The following is an 18,259-nucleotide window of genomic DNA, read 5'->3' on the forward strand; positions in this document are numbered from 1 at the left end:
TATTTATTATGTAAATTGATCAATATTGTATATCATTAATTGACTGTTGATTCTTTATGGTAAAAATAATAATGATTCCGAGCTCTGCAATCATCAACAACTTGATACATTATGCTAATTTTGTTCATCTCATTACAGATTGTTAATTGTTATGAATCACCATGAAGATATGGTGATACACCATAAACAACTCAAATAATTGATTGACCTTGTACATGTTAATAAAAATGTTTTTTTGGATTAATTAATACATTTTGATGGCCAGATCCAGCTTGATGGTACAGATGGCTGTTTTTTTTTACTCTAGACCAACATTTTGGTTTTTAAATTTAATGGAGTTTTATATCAATATTATTTGAATTAATAATATTAATTAAAATCACCAACATGGCATCTGAAAATATTTATTTTTATTATTCATCAAACAACATTGATTAACAATAAAACATTTCAATTTAAATTATTTTTAAAATAATAATCATAATAATAGTAAGTTGATCAATTTTACCGTTTAATTAATGACAGCGCGACAATCGATAAAAAAAAAAAAACAATGGCGCTAATAGTAGAAATGCGCAATTCAATATGCGCATTAATATGTCACAAACAAGAAAAATGTGTAAACTGGTGTAAACGCAGTTTGTGAGCTTGGAGTCGCGAAGATAGAACGTCTTGTAGGTTACGTGATTAATAAATTCATGGAAAAAAAAAAAAAATAAATAAAATCAGTGATATAATTAATAGTACTTGTCAATAACTGTAGTTACAGATCAAAGTCAACAAACGTCAACAGTGCCGACAAAAATAAATCATAAAAAAAACAATTGATTTAGAAACGTCAAAAATAAAATATTGACAAATCGTGATAATTTAAGAAAAATAAATTAAAAAAAAAAAAAGGAGTAATAAAATGTTTTCGGGTTTGACAAATCAAATGTCCACTTGGATGGGCAAAAAAGGCGAGGATGGTTCTGAATTGACCGAAGAAAAAGTGGCTTCACCCGGTGTTGAGGGTGAACAAGACTTTGAAAAAAAAGACAGCAGGTATTTACTAATTTGACATTTCATTTTTACATTTATAAATTTTATTATTTTTTTGCCATTATTTTTTTTTTTTACCTTATGTTTTGTCAATTATAACTAGATTCATCAACAACTTGATGACAATGACATTGTCGATAAACTGTCATCCAAAATTCCATCAAATAAATATAAAAAAAAACAAAAGCCCATTATTGTTCTAACAACAATAACTGTTTCAATATTTTCCATTTGTATGTACCTTTTTTTTTTTGTTTTTTTTTTTTTATGTACTTTTATTCAACAACTTTTTTTTATGCTCATAAATTCTCTCTGTACTTTTGTATTCGCTCATGATAGGTACCTAGGGTGTTAAATTATTACAAATATTTTATAAAGGTAATGTGTGTATATTTTTTATACATTTTTTTTCATATTTCTCTTTTGCACCTAGTTAAACTATTTTTCCTCATTTTGTCTCCAATCAATAAACTACGACAGTTTATCGCACAAAAGTGCACTACTTTTCTGTCTGTATAAAATCATTGATCCATTTTATGTTTATAACTGTCTAAATATTATCAATAATATAATTTTTATTTATTAATAATACATAAAATAGATATTTTTTTAATCTTATTCTTTTTGATATTCAACTTGATAAGAAAAAAATAAGTGACGAAGCTTGTTTGGCTTTGCAGAAAAGAATAAGGTCGAACGGGGCAGGAATCCTTAAGAATTTTTTTTTTTTTATTTATTTTTCTTTTCCCCTCTTGTATATCCTTGGATTGCGTAACACATATAAAAGCCCAACTAGTCGATAACATAATACGCGATGAATCAATTCATCATCACTTTTATCAAATTTTTTTTTTACTTATTTGTTGTCATTGCTAATACTTTTGTACAAATATAAAAGTTTTGATAAAACTCATCATCACTTCATTGTATCGAAAACTTTATTTTTATTATTATTATTTCTACCCCTTGTTAGATATTGTACAATTTTGTACGACAGTATAAAGAGCATTATCGATTGACATTTGATTTTATATAAAATGAAAATTATGTCACCTTAGTTCCAAGTAAAATTGTTATATAAATAAAAAAAAAATGAAATTTTCAAAAAAATTTATTATTTCGATGAATTAAATAGTGTCTCGTAATTTATTTACTGGTATTTCATTAAATCGATTTAATGCACGATGAGAGTATGAGTAAAACGTTGCCCCGGTGATCTTTTTTTTTTATTTATTTATTTCACCAATGGCACCACCACAAAATTGTCTCTCCCCTGATTGATCTCGATAATTCTCTTTAATTTTATTTATCTATATTGTCAATTTTCTATTGTCCATGTATGGAAGTTAACATTGTTAATACAAATATCCTGTCAATTTTACACTCATCAATAGATAATCAATTAATCCAAAAGAATTTTTCACTAATAAATTATTTAAATAAATTCTTTTCATCCAATATATACTGATGAATCATTGAATTTTAGTGTTGGTTGTATTGATTAAGACATTTTGTTTTTTTGTTAAATTTTTTTCTACCTTTATTGGGCGTTAAATTGTTGATGAAATTTGATGAAATGACGAGGTAACATTTGATGAGCTAGTTTAAAAATTTGCATTATACTTGAAGTCTTGCTGATGACAACTTGATGTTCATAGCACTCGGTAACAAGTTATGAATTTAACAACCAAGGTTAAACATAATAACTTAATAATTACATACATAAATATATGATAAAGTTATATTGAAGTTCCGTTATAGGAAATTACTATTATCATCTTATTAATAATTCAATTAATGCAATTATTAATATTTTACCAAAAAAGTAAAATTTGCAAACTTGCAGTTTATTATTTTATGGAAAATAATTTTTTTATTGACAAGGAAGGATAAAATTGCATTTGTTTTTGATGACAAGTATATCATAAAATTAAAATTAAACATTTACATGAGAAATGAGGGGTAGAATAATTATTTTATCTCAAGTAGTAACATGCCCAACGAAAGTTGAAGACACTAATAGGATTTTGGTGACGTGTATCGTCGCACGATTAAATTACTTAAGGGAGAGACAACCACAAATTATAGTGTTGTATGTACACATCAAAGTGTTGAAAAAATTTTCATCATCACTTTGACAATAATTTATCCCTACATCCGTAAATATATATAATTTATTTTGGTAATCTTCTAAATTTAACTGCCAATATCCTTCATATAATAATAAAAAAAATCTATCAAAAAGAAAAATCCGATCAATCAAGCACTCGAAATATATTGATATAAATTGTTGGTGAATTAATGGGAAAATTATTTTTTTTTCTCGGGTGAATAATGGTATTCTTACTTACTTTATATGCAGTATGCATGAAAACTTATAAAATTTATATTGCCAATAATAATAATAATATTAATAAATGAATAAAAAAAAATTTCAAGAATCCCTGTACTTGATTTATTGAATTACACATAGACTATTCCATTGTAAAAAAAAAAAAACAACAAATAAAATAATAAATCTGACAAACAGAGAGAATTTTAAATTAACTTTAAATAAACCAGGTAATGGGTAAATTTAAATAAACTTGATTTTATGGGTTTTTATTTTTCACCTTCATTGCTAGTTAATGCTACAGTGATATATATTTTTAGATCAGCACAGCTAGTGGTACTTTCAGCACGCAAGAATATATTTGTATATATTTTTTTTTAACAATTTAATAATATTATTTACATCTACATAACATTAATCCATGCCTGTTTTTTTTTTTTTTTTTTTAAACAGAAATAAACTAACATACCTAAAAAGATTTTATCACTTAAATTATTAACATTTCACTGCCAAGTGTTGATGCAATTCTTTTTTTTTTTTTCCTTATGGCAGGCCGAGAAAAAAAAAACAAATTTTAATCTGCTTTTTATATATTTAGAAATGGTGTTATTATTATTCAAGCAATTACACTGCTATATAATTTTTATTATTTAAAATCATAGTAGTTTTTCAGTGCTTTTAAGTTTTAAAAAAAAAATATAAAAAATAAATAAGAGTATTGATCCAATACTGAATTTGGCACGGATTTTTTTTTTTATATCAAATTATGTTGATATGTCCTGGTGACGTCTCACTGCACCTGCATGATATATAAATTATTTTCACTTGAAATCAATAATAAAATAAATATTAAAAATAAAAAAAAGCAAAGAAAAGAATATTTCTATAATTTTGTATATTTTAATTTTTCAGTCCAACAAAAGGTGCTGGTGGTAGAATGGAAATGTTAGCTGGTGTAAAATCACAAATGACTGGTTGGTTAAGTGGTGGAATACCAGGTCTTAGTGGACGTGGTGGTGCTGAAACAGGTGAAGGTGAAGGACAATTACCACCAGCTGAAATAATTGATAATCAATCAACGCGGGATACACAGAGCAATATGCCTGATAATGTAAAAGACGATGACGCAAGCAGGTGGGTTACAGGGTATGTGGATTCTGTAAGCTGATGGTACTAAATAAAAAAAGTTCCAAATCAACTAGATAACCTAGTCCGCATATCGCACTATCATTAAACATATACACCAACAACAATTAATATTTACTAAATTAATTATTTTTTGTATTTTAATTTTCATAGTGCGACTGGTGGTGCTGACAGTGGTCCAGCAAGTCTTGAAGGTACACCAACAGAAGACAAAGATGGACAACAGCCATTTGGAGCTGGTAAGAGTTAAATTATTTTATCTTTTTAATTTTTATTATCATCACACCTGTGAAAAATATTTCATTGTAGATGAAACAATGTTTTTCTCTTTATCAAATCTCAGTTGAAAATAAGGAAAAAATATTTTATTACATTCTTTCTGTCTTGATTTAAAAAATATGAGTACTTTTTAATGTTTCAACTTGAAATATAGCAGACATAAATTTACTGTACTTTTTCGAAATGAATAAAAGGAAATTTCATAATTTCGACAATTGATCTCATTTGAAAAAAAAAATATTTCTAAGCTTAAATTTGATAAAGTTTTTCTTCTAGTATTTAGACAATACCTAACTATTATTATTCTAATAAAAATATTTGAAATATATATAAAAACACACACTTATAATTTAAAAGTTTAGGATATATAAAAAATATATATCGTCTTCATTTGAACATCATTCGAGAATTTTAGTTTCATAGTTTTATTTTAATTTTTTTTTTTCTTCTTAAAAATAATTGCAAAAAATAATATGAAGGCAATCTCACGTTTTGTCTGCTACGTGACTTGGTTTTTTTTTTTTTTTTTTTTCCATCTTTAATACAAGTACTTTATATCACTAGACTTTTGAATAAATGAAAAAAATATATATATAAATAATATTGCCTATTTTCACCTTGTACATTTAAAAAATGATAAATATAAATTATTTTTTTTATTAAATTAATTATTTAGTATTTATATACGATAAAAATTAATTAAATTATCAATTATTGATTAGTAGTTGAAAAAATCAGATTATTATGAAATGGGTTATTTTTTTCTTGACTATTACGTAAATAATATATATATCTATATGTATTTGTTATACGTAACACGCGCTTGGCATTGCAAGCTCCAGCAATACGAAGTCAGTCGCCAAAGTGCCATCCTCTGCGCCGTTGGTTGGTTGGTCCAAGTCATCCTCGATCAATACGTTAACAAAAACCCCACCAACATTCTCATTACACTCTTTGAGCATCCAACGTGAAGCAAGCTTGGCACACTGGCTGATATTCGTATAATCGACACAAGCCTTCTGCACATCTGAAAGAAAAAAATAAATAAATAACATAACTGTTTCAAGAAAACACCGATTTATATCAAATATTAATTCAACGATATAATTATTAATATTTGTGCTAACGATTATATAAAATATAACAATATATCATCACATTGAAGAATAAATATATAAATAAATTTAAAAAAGTGTGAGATTGAAAACCGTTGCTTGAGAATGGTCAACAATCAACATCAGATCAACTGTGTGACACAACACTTTCATTTTTCGAAAGCACAAAAAGTCATATGATATTATTTCATGCCAATCATTCCCATTTTTTCTACCTCCAATTCTGTTATAAAATTTCACAGCATTTGATAAGCATCAAGATTGATTCTTTTTTTTTTTTCTGTTGTTTTATTTTTAAAAATTACTTAATTTAAAATTTTATTTTTATTATCAATCATCATTTTAAAACAATTTAAATATTATTTTATGATTTATTAATATTTTTTTATTCCATGCATTTTCATTGAACCAAGAAAATACATTTGTTTTTTTTTTTTTTGTTTTTTATTCCTTTATTTTAACCAATAAAATATTTTACAAGAAATATTCTGGAATTCGAAGGGTGAAAATAACCACAGTTAAATTTGCATCAAATAAATTCTGGTATTTTATTGACATTTTGGCTTTAATTTTTTAATTTTTTATATTCTTAAATATATATTTTATTTTTCTAAAATTATTTTTACATGTAGATTTGTAAATTGTTACAAATTTCGTGATAATATGCTGCTTTCAACAGTCAAATATTCTACGACAACTTGCAGCTTGGATTCGTCCATTGAGCCTGCTAATTGCAGAACAGTTGCATTGCAAATTGATAAATATAATCGAGGTGATAAAATAATTTTATAATCCAGTAATAGTCTGATTTTTTCAATTAGATAAATTTATATTTTATTATTGGAATGATAAATTATTACTTTAATATATATTAAAAAAAATAATAGCAAATAAAATTTTCGATAGTAATGATAATGTTGGTTGGGCGATACCACATGTTGTAAAAACTTTCAAGCGCACGTTTTTTTTTTTCGAGGTCATTCAGAGATGAACCCGTCTGTATCTGCAGCCAAGAAAATCCAAGAGTTTTTCGAAATAAGTTTAGTTGGAAAACTCGACGAAATTTTACATTGAATTATTATTTTATTTTATTTTATTATAGCCATTGTATGCAGCTTATTTTATTTTTATAAAATTTCAAAAAATTTCTAAAAATTTTATTTTATTATTTTATCTTTAAATTTTTTTATATATTTATATTTTTTTTTTATCTATTACTTATGTTTTATATTTTTTTCACAGTATCAACAAAAGCATTAGCCAGTGCAAAGAGCCTTGGTGGATTTCTTTACAGCGCTGTCAATAAAGCTGGCAAATCAGTTGCCGAAGCTAGTGCAAAAATTAAGAAAACCGTAGAAGAAAATGTAAGTTTAATAATCCCTTAGTTGATAAGAAAAATGAAAAACGAGTAAAAGCCCATTCAGCTGGTTTATGTTATATCCCAGTTTATTTTATGATGGACACTTGCATTATCTCTCAAGGTTTTTATCACTGATAATTTAATCCAGAAGAGGTAGGTAAATGACCCATTGAATAAATAATTAATGACAACTGCATATTATAAAAAGTTGGTCATGCTTGTATTATACCCTATATGTATTGGATCAATAATATTACTCATATAGTATAATAAAAAGATCCACCCCAAGAAATCAACAATTTGACTTCAGATCAAAGTCACGATAGTATGATAGTAAGTTGTTATCGATCAACTGCAATGCCTACTGTGTGACTAAACGATTTAAAAAATAAGAAAAAAAAAAAAAAAACGACCCTGTCACAATGACCAAGAGGGGTTTGTTAAAAAATAAAAAAAAGTCTACGAGTGTGTGTTGGGGCTGTTTACTGAATATATATGTATTACTCAAAGAAAACGGGGCGGCATGTATTGATCCAGACACACCACCCACTACCACTTTTGAACATGGACACACCCAGACCTTGTTATGGGCGCAAAACCATCGTCGCAAATGTCTCATTCTGAAATATATATATTTATAATTTTATATAAATACAATACACATTTTTAGATACGTCAACGCTTGTTGGTTTGTATGTATATATCAAAATCAGTTACACACATAGTTTGCTCACTTGTTATAGACAAACTATTGGTATTATTAAATACCTTTATTTACAACACATGTAGATGAAAAGCAAATGCAATGATATATCGATTTCTTCAAGCCTTGAACTTTATAAGCTACATATATATTTGTATGTCCTCTATACAACATCTAATTGTTCTTCTAGCACCACGTGGTACTACTATTCATCCTTTCTATTAATTTTTTTTGTATATTTATATATTTTTCTTTATTCATTTGATATACATTTTTTTTTCTTTTCATTACAAATACTTGTTTATTCTATTTGTTTTTTCAACGTTCTTCAATATTTTATTTGTTTATTTTTTTCTGTTTTTTTAGTTATTGTTTGTTCTTATTGTTTCCTATTTCAATGGGAGAGTAAAAAAAGAAAACAATGTTTTCTGCAATTACAAATTAAAGTGATTGAGTATTGATTGATTGACATTTTTTTTTTTTTTATTCAGTTGATTTATTTTTATCATTTTTTAAAAATATTATTAGCTTATATAGTGGTCGATAAACTTTGTGGTGTCGTTGTGGTTACGTTTATGAAACGTTGTTAATTTTCATCTCACTAAAGTGTATGACAACTTTTCCTTTATTCATGTATACTTTAATGACTATATGATCACTTTGTCACAGTGTTCACAATAATGAGAAAATTATTTTGCTCAATCGTCAAGTAATTGAGATTTAATTTGTATAAAATTAAATTATTTGTTGTTAAATTTTACTAGTTTCAATTTTTAAATTACATTATACATATGAACATTTAGAATTTTTAATATTTTCATGTCTGACACACGCTACACTCACAGGTCAATAATCAGGTAATACAAAAACAAAATAGACATTTTAAAAAATTTTAAAAAAAACGTCAAAACAATTGCTTTTTATATCAAGTAATAACAATTATCATTTATATTTCCACTCTGTAAATTTAAATTACACACAATTTGCATTTATAAAATTACATATTCATTGTTTGCATGAAAAGAAAAAAAATGGAATTTCAAATTTCATTGTTGCTTTTCTATTATTTGAAGAAAAAACAAAAAAATTGCTTTTATTTTTTTCTTTAGTATTATTTTCAATAGATAAAACAAATTCATTATTTATTTAAAATAAAAAAAAAGCTCTTATGCTCAAAATGAGAAAGACATACAAGTTTTTTAAACTTTAATTATATTCTATTTTTAATTTAAAACAAAGAAAATTAATTTTTAATGATATCATGACTTTGAAACGACGATTTTTTCTGACTATCGACTTTTAATGTTTTTTTAATTAATTAAATTAATATTTAAATTATCTGCTTTATCAAACAAAAAAGAAAAAACAAGACAAAAAATTAAAACCCTAAATAAATATTTGATAAACTCATAAAAATTATCATGATAATGTAAATAATAATTTTGCACATAGTTTGACTTATGTAAATTTTACAACATTAAGTTTAATTTTTTTAAATAAATTCCATATGAGATAACAGTTTTAACATTTAAGCAAATTAGTATACAATGTATTGACTTTGTTTATCAAAGTAAAAAAAAAAATTATTTGTCGACATTTGTAAAGGCAAAAAATGTGAGTAAATTTATTTGAAGGGTATATAACTGACGTCATCAGTATGAGATATCTAGGTCAAAATAAAAAACAGTCGACCCACATCCCTATTTTTCTATTTTTTAAAAATTCTTTATTACAAACCAGATACAGAATTCTCTTTGCAATTGACCTACGCAATTTTCACTGCTTCTGATTGAAAGTATTTATGCGAACCAAATGGGCTTCATCTGCATTGCTGAAATTTAAATTTTCATTTTCAATCAATAAACCTAAAATACCTTCAACTCGCTAAAGCCATACATCCATTTTTTACATACTTAAAATTTGTAGCTAATTTTCTCTCTATCACCTAGTATTTTTAGAATGAATAATTTAAATATAAATTATTTTAATTTATAAATATTATTTCTATTCAACGTTTCATATATTTTTTTTTTTTATTTCGCTAAATTTATCTAGGTTATTAATATTCACGTCTTATTTAAAATTCTAGTTTTTTTTATAATAGTATAGAATTAATATTGATTATACACAAAAATTTATAAGTATCAATTTTTAATTTTCCAACTTTGAACAAGCTAATCTTGGAAGAAGTTGTACGAACGGTAAGCTTTCCTTAGAAATCATTAATGAATTAATTTTTTTTTTTTTTTATTCATTCGTTTTTATTACTTCGTTCCAGAAAAAGTATATTAGATTTTTTTTTTTTGATAATGTCCAATGCTCTTAATAATTTTTTTACACAGTTATAATATTTTTTTTTTTTTGCCTCAGTAAGGGTTATAGATAAAAATTTGAAATTATTATAATGCTTAGTAATATGATTGAATTTTAAATAACCATTATAATATTGAACAAGTATGCTGAATAAATTTTATTTCACTACTGTACTTCTTGCAGTTTGTATATTGAATCCATTATTTAAAAATGTACATTTAAATATGTAATTTACTTAGAACAGTACTTCTAAAATTTCATGTCACGAAATACATATACAAATCTTTGGTAATAATAAATTGAAATTACTAAAGTTTTAACATTAACTTGAATTTATATTTAAGTTATTTTTTATTATTATTTTCACATATTAATAATAAAATTATCAACATGACTGTTATTTCTTTTGATGTAATTTATATTTTATTATTATTTTATTCTATTTATTCAAGCAAGTTGTTACAATTTATTCAAGTACTATTAAAATTTAAATGTTAAACAAAATATATCATAATTTATAAACTTAAACTGAGTTTATGGAAATATATGGTATATTTTCTACGGTTTTTATGATATAAAAAAAATCAAGGGAATATAAATTTTAAAAAAATTAAAAAAAAGGTGGTAGTGGTGGGCCTTTAGTAAAAGTAAAATTAAGAAGATTTTAAAAGTCTCAGATGCTCTACTTATTCAAGCAAAATGAATATAAAAAAAAGGAAATAATAAAAGAGAAAAAAAAAAAAAACCCTGACGGATATTACGTAAGCTCTAGCAGCTTTTTCTCACTTAAATAGAAAATTTTATATTTTTTATTTTTCCTGGATCAATAGTGAGAGAAAAATTGCATCGTAGCAAAAGTGGAGGTCATGCTCTTCAAATGCTTGACGTATTCAACCCCTTGACTTGGTGCTTTGCTCTTTTTTTAGTTATCTTAACACACATGAAAGTACTGGATGTTGATTCGAGGCCAAGTACATGAATACATTGACCTCCACATCAGCATAAAAGAAAAAAGAAAACAATTTTAAAATGAAATATTTTCAGTAGGGATGTATATTTTTCTACACCTCAGTAAATGTTATTGAAATAAAAAAGAAAATTATATTCAATACATGAAATTTATTTTGAATAAAATAAAATGGGAATATTGTTTTTTGAATATTATATATCATTGGCAAATAAATAATCTTTAAAATCAGTTGAACATTTTGAGCTTTACTTATTTAGGTCGAAAATAAGAAACAAGAATATTGTAAAGAGAAAAAGACTATGAGATAACTTGGGGGAATAAAATATCCCAAGGGATGCGTGATAACAGAGGGGTTCAAGAAAATCGATGTTAAAATCATCTATATACACGTGCCATGTATATAATATACCTCCACCATTAAAAATATAAGGGCAGAAGCTTTTTTTTTTTTTTTGTTTCAAATAAAAAAACAAAATATATTTTCTTCATGGATCAGTTTTAATATTATCCCATGAAAAAAAAAACTTTTTTTTTATTCACTAGGATAATTTGAATTTCAATATAAAATATAAATGAATTTCTTTAATTTTTATTGCATCCTATACAAAGAATTTAATTTATCAGAAAAAAAGAAAAATTTTGCAATGTAATAAAGATTTATATATTGCTTCCTTTTTTTATTATTCATTTACCGAGTTTTATTTTAATCAGCTTTTTATGGATTTAACAAGAAAATGAAAAATATAAAAATACATGGGATAATGAATAAATCAGGTTCATAAATATAATTTTCTCTATCATAACAATTGAAATCTCGTTATTTTAATTCTACTGTATTTGACAGATATATTTATTCAAGTACAAAATTAAGTCTTGATAATATTATCTCATATATATTATGATTTGTTTGTGAAACTGAACAATTGCTTTGAGATATATATATATATTCATGTAATGGTTGCATTGTTTTCCACTGGGAAATTAAGGTTGTCTATTTAAAGTGAGTGTTGTTGTTAACCTCAGTGAACAAACATAAAGATTTTACGTGACCAACTGGACAACTTAACTTGATTGCATTTTCACAATGCAATTTAATAGAAAATCGATTTTCATGAAATGTATTATTTACATTTTTATATTTGTTTATTTGTTTGACTATTGTTGAATGATATAATTTAAATTATTGAAGTAAACATTGATTTTTTTTGTAATTTGTAATTGAATTATTTCAGAGACTTATTGCTGAATTAAACAAGGAACAAGAAGCATTTATTTCTGGCAAAAATAATGAAAAAGGAGAAGCTGTTGCACCATGGGTTGGTGCACCAAATGAAGATGCACTTCGTGAAAAATGCTTAGCTCTTTCGACCGTGAGTTTTTAAATTAAAATAACCAATATTAATAAATAATAAGTAGATTTTTATTTATATTTTTAAAATGTATATAGTTGTTATTGAAAATTGACTTTTTCTTTTTTCTTTACTAGGATCGTCGTAACTTTATAAGAGCTCCACCACCAGGAGTTGAATTTCCTTGGGACTTTGAGGCCATTCAGCCAATGGCACAAGCCACTCTTGCCTTGGATCAAAATCTCGAACAAATGAGATTTGAGCTTGTACCTAAAGAGTATGTAATTATTTTAAATTAATTTGAAATTTATTTTTATTAAACTTCGTTATTTATTTATTCTTTTTTGTTTTTACTGTAGAATAACCGAGGAAAACTTTTGGCGTAATTATTTTTATCGAGTTTCTCTAGTTCGTCAAACTCATGAATTAGACGCAATGGCAAGTCAAGCAGAAAATAATCCCAATCAAAGTCTAACATCAACCGGTAGCATCGATCACAACCAAGGTAAATTATTTCATTATTTTATTAATCTTCTATTTTTTTTATATATATTATAATTTATTAATTATATATCCTCACTGTGCCGACAGTTTTATTAAAAATCTTTATTATGCATCACTTTATTGTAGAAAAATAATGATCTCTTAAGCTTGTTTTGCACTGTTTTTTATCGTCAACTTGACAAGCTAATTTATTTGCTTTTTTTTTTTAATTTTAAAATGAAAAAAATAAATAAATATCATCAAGTTATGTACTATAATATTGGCTCAATGTAGAAAGAAGATTTTTATGCTTCTAAAAGAACAGAAAATTAATTTTCTTTTTATTAACAAAAATAATAATAATAATAGAAGAAGTAGCAGTATTTAAAATTGAATTATTAGTTGATTATTTTCAAATTAAGCTAGATAAAATTATATTAAAACTTTTCATAATGTAGAAAAAAAAAAATTAACAAAATTACAAAATTGATTGCATCCTAGAGTGTAAGTAGATTAGTAGATAATATTCGTAGTTTAGATTGCAAGTTTTGTTGTTGACACCCTTGCATTTAGCTCGAGTAGCGAGTGACAAGGAGACTGATATTATGAGCAACAAAGTTTCAACAACTCAGGCTGTATCAACCGACGAGTTTATTTCCGACAGCTTGAGACCAACGGATACAGACATTCAAGAAGTCAAAGAGGGTATGAAAAAGCTTGGAATAAAATCTCCAAAAGGTTAGTATAAATTTCGCGTTAAAAACAAGATAAATGAAACAAAAAAAATAATAATTTATCATAAACAAAAAACTATATATTCACAACATTAGCTTTTAATTAAAAAGTCTTGACATTGTTTAACATGTTACTTGGTCTTTAACTTGGTTTCAAAAGAAAAAATAAATAACAAGCATGTTTCTTTGTGATTAAAAAAAAAATTAATGAGTTTTTTTCTAAAACTTTTTCATGATAATCTTTTAAAAGTAAATAATACGAGTATTTAATGACTGTTTTTTATGACTTAAAAATAACACAACCGATCATTATAAATTGACGATAAAAATTTATAATAAAAAAAATCAAGATTTAGATACTTTTCAATATTGGGGTGATGGTTGTGATAAAACAGCCAATTGTAAGTATAATTTCTACTCAAAATTGATTGATGCTTGTGCACTATTATTTTTCTATTTATTTTTTTTCTTTAAAAATTTTTTAAGTTGAATTCGAATGCTGTTGAATTCAATATGTATTTTATTGATTTTAATTTAGTCGTTATTAATTTAATCTGTCGGAGTGGCGCACCTCGTTAAAAATTGTCAAATATTTAAGAAAAAAAAAACAAACAAACAATTTTCATTCTATTTTGTCTACAGCCTAAGAAGAGGAGTATGCCGTATACCATTAACCAAAAGCACACCCTTCCGAATAACATTTCCATGTCGTCCGTGACATTTTATTTTTATTTACAATCATGTTATAAATTTAAAAAAAAAAAAAAAAGAATCAATCAAGTAAAGATTGCATTATTTATTTTAATTTTTTTCATATATTATTATTTTATTTAATAATTGTTATTGCGGTCAATAATTTTTTATTTATTTGTTTTTAGATTTCTTGTTAATTATTTCGAATCATATGTCATTCATTAAACATTTATTAACTTTGTCATAATTATATCGTGATCATTATTATCCCGTGTAGAAAATGATTATTATTAAAATAAACAAAAATTAGTAAATTTGAGACAAATTAATTTTAAAAACCGCTGAAAGTTTAATATTATTACTTGATATAGTAGCGGATATTTATTCGTATTAATTATATTAACGGGATAACGATATTATAATTGGAAAAAAAAAAAAAAATTAATTAAATATAAATTAGATGAAACGTTTAGATATTGAACAAAGATATTAGTATTTAATTTAAATTTAAAAATGAAATAATGCAGTGAAAGATGAGAAATAAAATATAAAGTTTAAAAAAAATTAAATTATCAATGAAATTTATGAAAATATAATAATGTTGATAATTTAATTAAATTAATAAATTTTAAAGGAAAAAAAAAATTTAATAAATTAATTAACGTGAAGTTTAAATTAATATCAATTTGACTATCTGTCTGTCTGTTTGTCTGTCTGTTTGTCTAAAGTCAATACTGTCCTTATCTTCACTTTGTTCTCTCCGTGTTGTAAAATTGTAAGTAATTAAAAAAAAAAAATAATAATAACCGAGAGCAGATATGATGATTAATAAAGAAAAATTGAAGAAAAAAAAAAAACATCAAATAAACAAATAAATATCGACAATAGACGATGAAAATAAAAATTAATAAAAACGATATTAAAAGAAAACTTTAAATAGGTACCTAATAAAATTTGTTGAATGACAATACGTGCTCTAATTGGATGCTAAATAATAGTAATAAAATGAAAAAAAAAAACAATATTATTACTTATTAAATGAGCAATTATTTTAACGAATAAAAAATGTTGAGTGTATTTTATCGTGAATTTGCAATAATAAACAATGTGTAACACAAAACACAAAAAAAGATCGTCGCGCTAATCGTTCATGTTACTCTTTGCCTGTGAGAAAAATAATATATCATTAAAAAAAAAAAATTATTATCTATGTTGATAAATAAAAAAAGAAATTATAACTACCGTGAAAAAAAATAATTATTAAAAAAAGAAACAATTATAAAAAACAAAAGGGGTGATAAGCCTATATAAATTTGCAAATGGAAAAACAGAAAATAAGGGTGTAGAGCTGTGTGCTATTTTTAACATTTAATTAATTAATAGCCTAGTATATCGTGAATGTTTTTTCATCGCTTTAAAAACTCAACTCAATTTGGCAATAATATATACTAGAATTAACTGCCTGTGAAATTTTTTTTTTCTAATTTTCTTTAATTTTTATCTTTTTTTTTTTTTATTTTTCACTAATTAATTCATTCGTTCTAATTTAATTATTATATAGCTAAAGCATTTTCATGCAACTTGTTTTTTTTTTTAAATTATTTTTATCATCTCTTTTTTATATATTTATCATTTGAATTAATCATATATATATTTAATAGCACTTATCATATCAATAACACATGCATACAATAAACACATAAAAATAACACAACACACATCATACACAAATAAGCCCAATGACCCTCTGCAAAATAGCTACACTGGTGCTTGTCAATCTTCGCAGAAGAAGAATGGGAAGGGGAATTGGAAGCTGAACTCAAGGACTTTGAAATCGTGCAGAGTGATGATAAAAATACATCAGGAAAAATCAATGATGCCAGTGAAAAAGAGGACTGGGAACAACAGATGGAGGATCTACTCAAATACGATCTCAAATAAATCAAGTGATAAAATTAATATTTAATATTAAATTTTCACATTCGATGTTTCCAAATAAAAAAGAAAATATTTATGTATAAAGAAAAAAAAAAAAACACAAAATCTATGGATTCATATGTACGATTTAATTGAGTAACTTATTTCTCTAATTTGAAAAAAAATTACGTTCATTTCTTGTATACTATTAATCGCACAAAGAAGTAAATTATATAAAAAAAAATTGAATAAATAAAATGTTTAAGTTAATATCAGATAAAAAAGAAAGAAAAATAAAACAATTAAAATTAAATAGAAAATCAACTGATGAGTTGAATTAAAAATCTACGTCAGTCTTTGTACAATGTGATTAATTATAATTGAATAGTCACTTTATCAATAACAAAAAAAAAATGTTATAAATTCATTATAAATATTTAAATTATTATTATATTATTGTTTAGTGATTTATGAAAAAAATAAAAAAAAAAAACGTATGTATGCAAGTACAAGTCTATAATACACATGACATAAAATAACAGTATTGGCAAGTTTGAAATAGAAATAAAAAACTTATCATGAACAATTGTAATAAATAATAATTAACTTGAAATGTGATTTAGTAAATTCTTTGTGAAATGAATATTCAATGTTATTTAAATATTAATTTAAAAAAGAAAACTGTCATTTTGTTTAAATTTAAATTTTATATATATAAATTTATTTTCTTTCAATTCACAAAGAATTTTTAAAATCATATATAAAAATAAACGTATAAAATATTACTTTGCAACTCGTGCGTACGTTTTTTTTTTTTTCATTGTTTTATTTCAAATGTTAATTGTACATTTATCAAAAATATTTTACTTCCCTTTTATTGTTCATATCCATTATAAAAAAGTTGAGTTGTTTTTAGGTTTAATTAAATAATACAACAGTATGTTAAAAAAAATTTAATGAAGTTATAATAAATAAACATTTTAATTCCATGTAAGTTATTTGTTTTGAGCAAGTTTATATTTGCTTAAATAATAAACAAATAATAAAGTTTCAAATTTGAATGAAATTAAAAAAATAAATATTATCAATATATAAAAGCCACAATGCATTTTTTTTTTTTAAATATCTGATAAGGGCCTAAATAACAATGTGCATAAAAAAAATAATAACTTGGTATTTATTAAACAATAAGTTAATAACAGTTGGCCTCTATTTAAACTTTTTTTTTTTTTATTTTAATAATTAAATACTTGATATTATTCTTATTATAATTCAGCCAGTCATTTTTTTTTTTTTTGTTATAATTTATTAGTGTTTTAATTTATTTACATTAACACTATCTGAAGTAACACGATTTTATCAAAATTATAATATTATTATTATTATTTTATTGTTAATTTATTATCGTGTTAATTCAAATTCAGCAATATTAATCGCAAAGGATATGTAAAAAAAGAAAAATAAATTTACATGCCTTAAAAATAAAATTAAAAATAAATAAACATGTGAATATTATAGCAAAAAAAAAAAAAAATAATAAATTGATTGAAAAAAATTATGTATGACAAGCAGAAATAAAAATAAAAAATGTGTCTGAATGACGCTGTTATCTTGAATTAACTAATAATTATAATGAATCTATTGTATTCGGTATAATGGAAATATATATGATTGAAAAAGAAAAAAAAATAAATTACTGATTTCGAAAATATGAGAGATGATTAATTCGGTACTTATATATGTATATTTAAATTATAATATATGTTGTTGAATCTATTGAAAGTATGATAATATGTATTATGATTATGAATATTAATAAAAATT

The 18,259-nt window shown here is 24.0% G+C and overlaps 1 protein-coding gene across 5 annotated transcripts; it reads left to right on the top strand.

The window, feature by feature from the left end:
* Window positions 1-607: 607 nt before the first annotated feature.
* LOC122851649 (synapse-associated protein of 47 kDa) lies at window positions 608-18,188 on the top strand. Of its 5 annotated transcripts, none has more exons than XM_044151004.1 (9): window positions 608-1,044; window positions 4,286-4,519; window positions 4,673-4,758; window positions 7,156-7,277; window positions 12,492-12,629; window positions 12,746-12,885; window positions 12,968-13,113; window positions 13,665-13,829; window positions 14,468-15,321. In XM_044151004.1, the coding sequence occupies exons 1-9, from the start codon at window positions 911-913 to the stop codon at window positions 14,470-14,472; spliced, it is 1,170 nt and encodes a 389-aa protein (XP_044006939.1). In that variant the 5' UTR covers window positions 608-910; the 3' UTR covers window positions 14,473-15,321. The 5 variants fall into 5 exon arrangements, with proteins under 5 accessions (XP_044006939.1, XP_044006937.1, XP_044006942.1 ...); XM_044151002.1 differs by lacking the exon at window positions 14,468-15,321 and adding an exon at window positions 16,305-18,187 and having other exon boundaries at window positions 610-1,044; XM_044151003.1 differs by lacking the exon at window positions 14,468-15,321 and adding an exon at window positions 16,305-18,186 and having other exon boundaries at window positions 620-1,044; window positions 4,286-4,507.
* The last annotated feature ends 71 nt before the right edge of the window (window positions 18,189-18,259 follow it).

This window comes from Aphidius gifuensis, linkage group LG3 (genome assembly GCF_014905175.1).
Source record: "Aphidius gifuensis isolate YNYX2018 linkage group LG3, ASM1490517v1, whole genome shotgun sequence".
In the NCBI taxonomy this organism is placed as follows: Eukaryota; Metazoa; Arthropoda; class Insecta; order Hymenoptera; family Braconidae; genus Aphidius; species Aphidius gifuensis.